Genomic DNA, 8076 nt, shown 5'->3' on the forward strand with positions numbered 1-8076 from the left:
ATATCACCCCCTTGAAGGTGGTTTGGCCCCATACTCACCTTTATGAAATTGAGTGAAGACGAAACGTACTGTATCAAGTCCATAGTTTTATCATAACATTTAAAATACTAAACACAAATCCATGCTAACTAATATTCATGCATAATATAATTTTCGACATAATGATTATGTATTGGGAGCCTCCAGAAAATGTGGCATCCATTGCCCGAGCTATATTATATATATATATATATATATATATATATATATATATATATATATATATATATATATATATATATATATATATATATATATATATATATATATATATAATATTAAGACTTGTATAGAGATATATTCGGACTATCAGGTGCGAATATATCCCTACGTCAAATCCTTCATGCATTGAGACTAATTCTCGACAAAAATGATGAGAAACTCGTTAGATTTTTACATCAGAGGTTTCAACCAAGAAACAAATATGTAAGTTTTGAAACAGTATAAACAAGACTCTAAGCAAAGCCAAACAAATACTGCATATCTACATGAAGGGCTGTAGAATTGAAGAGTACCAATAGGAGAGCATACGTTGTTGTAGAGCACCATGTGGTGAGTATACCTTGTAGGGTAGGAGGGGAGTATACCTGGTTGTAGGGTACCAACAGGGAGGGATATACCTTGTAGCAGAGTAGCAAGAGGGAAGGAAGTACCTTGTTAGCGATGTAGTTGCCGAGGACGGTCTCCCTGACGCCTGAGAGTGTATGATCGTTCATGTAGCGAAGGATGAGCTTGAACACGGCCAGAGAGTCGCTGTAGTCGGCGTCCCGAGACTTGGAGAGGAACGGGGTCTTGATGGGCTCCCTCTTCATCCCCCAGATGTGTGACTGTTGGGGGAGGGACTGGTTATACGGGCCGTTGTGGTGGTGGTAGGTGGGGGAGGGGCTATTACGCAGTACCTGGTGGCTACATTGGGGGAGGGGCTATCATGTGGTTCCTGCTGGATACATAGGGGGCTGGCATATAGCATATAGTGGATATATTAATATGCAGACACAGCGAACTGTTGTTTCTCGAATTTCGATAACTTTTCCCCTAATTACTAACTTTTCCCTTTCTTCCCTTACTGTCTCCCCACTTCCTTCCGCCTGTCACTGCCTTCCTTCCTGCCCGCCGTCTACGGCCTCCTACCTTGAAGTAGATGCTGGTGAACTTGGAGTACGGGTGGTAGTCGATATCGTGAGGCAGGCTGTAGTGGATGGCAGCGGGCCGGACCGGCGCCCCCGCCCGCACAATGTTCCGGTCTCCATGGGGCTTCTGCCAATCTGTGTGGGGAAGATACAGCCACCTTAGTCGTCACCAGGAGGGCAGATACGTATGCAAAAAGCCTGATTATACAGTACAGATCAGCTTAGCCTATTAGCCAGCTTAATACACTTAGAAACGAACTTAGCATGCAAGTAGCCAGCTTAGAGTACAGGAGACTTTAACAGGGGGGTTCTAGAGTAGTAGTTGACAAGAATATCACGCAGAACTCTTCAATGGATTAAGAAAATGTTCAAACACATTTCGAACTTACTTCGGCAGCAACCGTAGCTATAGGATGTACTTAAACCATTCTGACATGAAGTAGATACTGACTTGGGGAGTTAACAACCTAAATCAACCACCTCAAAGGAGATGTGAAGACGCACGCGAGTGTGTAGTGTGTGTGCACCCAGTGTCAGGCAAGGGTCAATTTGAAAATAAAACACAGTCATGCACACGCACGCGCGCACGTACGCCCTCCTCTCTACACTTACTCAATAACCACCCATTTAACAGTATAAACAACAATTCCTCTTTTTTCCCAATAGTTTAACTGTTGGGTGTTGATAAGGCACGGAGGAAGACCTCAACAGTTCAGAATTGTTCATGCATCTCGCTGTCCCTCGGCCTGTGACCACGCAGGCGCACTTTCAGTGCCATTGAATGTTGATGGCTGTTTGCCATCACTATTACACTTGGCAGCGGCCGTTAACACCGTTAAAGGTGACGGTTATTACCGTTGGTGATGACCAGAAGAGACCTGTGATGGAGATCAATAGTTGCCGTTGCAATCTATGGAAATTTGTGGCCGTTGCAACTGTTGGTGTTGAACAGTAGTGACCGTTATCGTGAAGATCAGTAACGATCGTTAGAGCTATTAGCAGTTACTTTGGGCATTTCACCTAAAATTCGAAATTTCGGACGTTAGAAGTTGTAAACTTTGGTTTTAGACCTGTTATCAGTTATTTTGATAAATGAGAAGTATTAAACTTCCTCACACGTTCGGGTTATTTTAACCATTACTTTATTTATCATTAATAAATAATAAATAATAGTTATTTAAATTATTTTTACCTTACCAGACCCATTCCCAACACCAGCCACAAGTATCAGGTCAACCTTTGGTTCCTTCTGAAAACAAATACTGCACTTTCATATAGGTTCATTCATGCGACTTCAAAATCGTCTTGCTGTTGATATTCTGTACTTAGCATACTAGCGATATTATATATTCAGCATACTAGCGGTATATTGATCTCCAGTATGCTGACGAGAGGGGAAGCATCGCCTGCAGGCCGTGTGGCGCCCGCTACTCTGCCTAGTAATGGGGAAAATACATAATTCCTTAGTATTTTATGCATGTATAAGTGAAGGACTTGCATAAGGCAATGTTATAACTCCCCCATCATGTTATATGCGAATGTGGTCATCGAAGCCTACACAAAGTCATGTTGTGGTTCCTCAACTAAAATAATTTTCTGCTTCCTCTCTCTCGACAGTGCACCATTGTTTCCTGTAGATGCACTGTTGTCAATACATGGTGGTTATGGTGGTGCTTGTAGTGGTGGTAGTGGTGACGGTGTCTGCAGTGATGGTGGTGCTTGTAGTGGTGGTAGTGGTGACGGTGTCTACAGTGATGGTGGTGCTTGTAGTGTAGATAGTGGTGATGGTGCTTGAGGGCGATGATGGTGCTTGTAGAGCCCCCTTGCAGGTGCCTGGCGTGACTCTCCACACTGGCCACTGTATAATATTCAACACCGCCTTCCTTGGCCCTCATCACAACTCAGCCGAGACAACTAGTGTCAAAATATCTGTGATTTTATAGCTTCGTCTATCCACTTGTTTCTCTCTCTCTCTCTCTCTCTCTCTCTCTCTCTCTCTCTCTCTCTCTCTCTCTCTCTCTCTCTCTCTCTCTCTCTCTCTCTGGCATTCTCTTCCTACTCGATTGTTTACTTCTCTGGTTATATGGTTGTATCTCTCTTGTTCTCCGCGTATCTCACAATGTTTGTTTGTTCATTCTTCGGAGTAGTAGAAGAGGAAGTGGGATATGGAGGAGAAAGAGGGGATAGAGGAAGAAGAAGAGGGTAATGGAGGAGGATAACAAAAATGCGAGCACTGAAGAGAAGGAGGAAGAAGAGACGTAGGAGGAGGAGGAGGAGGATGAGACGGAGAAAGAGGAAGAGGTGGAGGAGACTAGGAGGAAGAAGAGGTGGAGGAGGAGGTGTAGTGGTGGAGATACCAGAGAGACAGTATGAAAATGACGGTGTTCTGAACCTGAATCGTCCGTCGCAGACAGACACAGAAGAATAAAATTACACCTTAATCCTCTTCTCCACACACACACACACGTGTGTGTGTGTGTGTGTGTGTGTGTGTGTGTGTGTGTGTGTGTGTGTGTGTGTGTGTGTGTGTGTGTGTGTGTGTGTGTGTGTGTATATGGGTATGTATGTATGTGTGTGTGTGTGTGTGTGTGTGTGTGTGTGTGTGTGTGTGTGTGTGTGTGTGTGTGTGTGTGTAGAAACGTGAGTGGTTGCTGAGAAGGGTGTTCGAGCTCCCAGAGTCGCAGCCCACTACTATAAGTAATGGAAGACCCCCATTAGACCAGCTGGCCTGCCCTACCCTCATACTGTGTGTGGGAAATGCAGTTATTGCAACGCTTCCCGATCATGCTGGTACTATACAGGACCTTCCATTACTGATCAGCGGTGTTCGGGGTAATTAACCTTTCATCCACGCTATATAAACTGTCAATCTACAGTGTCGATGGTAATACCATTTTATTCCCTTGAATCACGGAAAGAAGGAAAGAGAGAGAGAGAGAGAGAGAGAGAGAGAGAGAGAGAGAGAGAGAGAGAGAGAGAGAGAGAGAGAGAGAGAGAGAGAGAGAGAGAGAGAGAGAGAGAGAGAGAGAGAGAGAGAGAGAGAGAGAGAGAGAGAGAGAGAGAGAGAGAGAGAGAGAGAGAGAGAGAGAGAGAGAGAGAGAGAGAGAGAGAGAGAGAGAGAGAGAGAGAGAGAGAGAGAGAGAGAGAGAGAGAGAGAGAGAGAGAGAGAGAGAGAGAGAGAGAGAGAGAGAGAGAGAGAGAGAGAGAGAGAGAGAGAGAGAGAGAGAGAGAGAGAGAGAGAGAGAGAGAGAGAGAGAGAGAGAGAGAGAGAGAGAGAGAGAGAGAGAGAGAGAGAGAGAGAGAGAGAGAGAGAGAGAGAGAGAGAGAGAGTTATACAAAACATGTAGGGACGGGTCAACCCCTCGCCAATATAACAGTGATTGCTTGATAACGCCCAGAGTTCAGAGGGTTGGAATACATCTCAACATGATACTCAAAGAGAAGTCACGATACAGTTGAGACCGTAAACAATTATATTTCACCTTGGAAGTCATGGCACACCAAGCATCTCTCCTCTCACGTGTCCCAACACATCAACCATCCTTACTCATTCTAAGTGGCTGATGAATTTGTGATTGTCTATGTGAGTACCTACCTAGTGGATGTGTACTCACCTAGTGTGTGTGTACTCACCTAGTGTGTGTGTGTACTCACCTAGATGTGCTTGCAGGGTCGAGTTAGGCTCCTAGCCCCGCCTTCTGAACATTCTTATATTAATGCAATGACTCATTTCTCCCGCTTCTGTCATATTAACATTTAAAACGTTGAATCGAATTAGCTCCAACAACTTCTAGGTCTAACCTATTTCCCTGATTGACAGCTCTTAACACTGAAAAGCTTCTTTGTTCCGTTTCTGTTATTCTTTTGTGTCTCGAATTTCCATCTCTGGCCCCTCGTTCTGCCAGTCCTAGCTTTGAGCAATGCTGCTTTATCTACCTTGTCAGTTTCATTTAGAATCTTATATGTTGTTATCATATCCCCACCTATTTCTCCTTTCCTCCAGTTGGTAAGATCTAGTTCTCTCGGTCTTTCCTCGTAACTCAATCCTTCAGCTCAGGAGCAAGTCTCGTTGCATATCTTTGGATCGTCTAGTTTCTCATTGGGTTAGCTAATCTTGCATATGCAGCTGATATAATTCTGTTAATGTGTTCCTTTGAACACAGTAACAGAATTGTAACAGAACATTAACAGAACAGTTCCTCTGTTAATTCTTGGTGTTACATCCACACCCAGGTGTTGCTGCCTTTGTTAACTTTGTTGTAGTTGAATCCTTCGTGTATTGTGCTATCATTCTGGTCTCCTCTCTTCTATTCCAAACTTCATTACTTTACAATATTTAGGATTAACCTCCAGTAGTCATGCGCTTATCCATTCCGGTAATTTGTCTGACCATTAGTGGAACAAGTACGGAGTCTTCCTGGGTTCTTACACATGTAGGACTCCTCTTCCTCAGGTGGTCAGTTAAATAAATCAGGAGCAGTAATGGTCCAAGTACCGAGCCTTGTATGCCCCCCCCCACTTATCATTTTTCTCCATGCTATGTGTATATTGAACTTTTAATAACAAACAAAATGAAAGAATTATTCTTGTAACATTGTTTATATTGGAAAAATCGAATAGTTTAGCTTAAATAAAGCAAACGGAAGCTTTCTCCAGTGTGCGTGGCGCGCAGATGCTTATCTCTGGCCATGAAGCATTACGTGGAACCCCAGAATGCAGACAACAATGTGTTATAAACAAGTGTGTTTACTGTAGCGCTACAACCCTCTCCCCAACAGGATACGCAGAGCAAGAGGTACGTACCGTATCCCAGGTAGTGGAGGACCACCACCTTAAGATGGCAGGCGGCTGTGTAAACGCAACACAGCCCAACATGACTCGAAGTGGATGCCCATCCAGACTCACAAAACACCATGACATAGCACCACGGTCACCAGAATTTCTGCCTCTAGTCAGCCTTCAGACAAGCAGGCCTGATGGACTCCTGGTCGCTGTTCTTCCTCCTCTTCTTCCAACCTCCAATAGCAGCAGTTTCAAGCACCAGGAGGTCCAGTTGAACCTGCCTACTTAATTAAGCACGAGCCAGTAGACTGCTGCTCCAGTGATGTCTGCGGCCACGACAACCACCAGGTTGTGCAGTAAGGTTCTGTTCACTGATACTGTTCGCTGGCACAGAGCCGCACGGCGATCCTCCGCGCGTAGCCACCACCAGACTCACTACTTAGTGTGCTCCCTGCTTGGCCAGCGACGGCGTTGTAACTCACGAGCCAGACGATAGAGGGCACCAGTAATGTTTAAGTAACCAACCATAGCAGAGAAACAGTCAAGTTTATTATAATGATTAAGTTTATAGGTGCGTAGATTACTTGCCCCATTTTGCACAATTTCAAAATGTAAACACTACATTATCCCCCGAATACATCCTAAGCCGGAGAGACGACGCCCACACACGTTTCATATTTCCAGGGAAACCCCGACCGAACAATTGCGCTCGATCCGCAGTACAGTCACCGTGTTACTCCTCTATACTTCATGTTATGTTAACACAAACTTAGACGAACGCACAGTCAGGAAAAATGGGACCAAGACTGACAGGTTTCTATGGCCCAACGGGAATACATAACATATCTTAATATGTGCGTGTCCTTAATAGCTACAAAACTCTACAGTTGACATCATCAATGTATTCAAATCTGTTTAGCATTATTATCGCATTTTATATCCACGTCTTGTATAAGAAGCGAACAAAGGCAAGTACCAGAAAGATATGCGACCACAACACTGGTAAAACACATGATAAAGAAGGACTTTCTCTCCCCAGACGAGCGTGGCGGCATCACTTCTTCACCGACCGACGGTTGCGTCTGGAAAGCCGGATTCCTGCACACGAACACTAATGGGACTACGCGAACGTCAACACGCGCACCGAGTGCCCCCTCCACCCAAAAATATATACAGTATAAACTTTTATGTATACACATATAGCCAGGAAGCACGCACACACACACACACTCAGGTCCTCACAGGCAAGCGAACAGCACTGAAGCGTCGTAATCAAAAGGGCCCAAGTTCCATTTCCAGCCGAGGCAGAAACAAATGGGAAGAACTTCTTTCAACTGGTGGCACTGTTCACTTACCAGTAAATAGGTAACTGGGAGTAAGCTGGTACTGATTGCATGCTGGGAATGTGTGTGAGAGAGATATATTTATTCATATATGATACAGGAAAATTAGACAATCAACGGTTAAAAAGGCATAGTCCAAGAGCTAACAACTCGATCCTGCAAAGACAAATAGTACATATAAATAGGAAATGTACACACAACTTTCAGAACAAGAAGTCATAGATTCAATTAGGTAAACAAGGGTGCCGAAAAATTCTTAGAGAGTTCTCTTTTGCAAACAGTGGTTTAAACTGCGTAGGTGAGAAGGTGGCGGAGGCCAAAACCGTCAGAAGTTTCAAAGCGTTACATGACAGAGTACTACAGTGAATGAGAGACACAATGAGTGTAACTCTCCTCCTGTAACTACACTTAGGTAATTACAGTTAGGTAATTACACACAACTCACCAGAGATTAGTAAGGCAGGATAAGGGTAATGTTCAACCCTGCAAGCACATCTAGGTGAGTACACATACACACACACACACACACAGAGGAGCCGGCCGGCCGAGCGTACAGCACGCTGTACACATGATCCTGTGGTTCCGGGTTCGATCCCGGGCGCCGGCGAGAAACGATGGGCAGAGTTTCTTTCACCCTATGCCCCTGTAACCTAGCAGTAAATAGGTACCTGGTAGTTAGTCAGCTGTCACGGGCTGCTTCCTGGGGTTTGTGTGTGTGTGGTGTGGGAAAAAATAGTAGTAGTAGTAGAAACAGTTGATTGACAGTTGAGAGGCGGGCCGAA

The 8076-nt window shown here is 44.5% G+C and overlaps 1 protein-coding gene across 3 annotated transcripts in view; it reads right to left on the reverse strand.

Moving 5' to 3' along the window:
• The window catches only part of LOC138368616 (unconventional myosin-XV-like), a 114310-nt gene that overhangs the window by 36536 nt on the left and 69698 nt on the right, over positions 1-8076 (reverse strand). For all 3 annotated transcript variants that reach the window (XM_069331208.1, XM_069331209.1, XM_069331207.1), the window contains exons 20-21: positions 1171-1304; positions 693-866 (exon numbers count right to left, since the gene is read on the reverse strand). In XM_069331208.1, coding sequence (XP_069187309.1) covers positions 693-866; positions 1171-1304 — 308 coding nt within the window. The remainder of the gene's footprint in view (positions 1-692; positions 867-1170; positions 1305-8076) is intronic.

The sequence above is a fragment of the Procambarus clarkii genome, chromosome 25, assembly GCF_040958095.1.
Source record: "Procambarus clarkii isolate CNS0578487 chromosome 25, FALCON_Pclarkii_2.0, whole genome shotgun sequence".
In the NCBI taxonomy this organism is placed as follows: domain Eukaryota; kingdom Metazoa; phylum Arthropoda; class Malacostraca; order Decapoda; family Cambaridae; genus Procambarus; species Procambarus clarkii.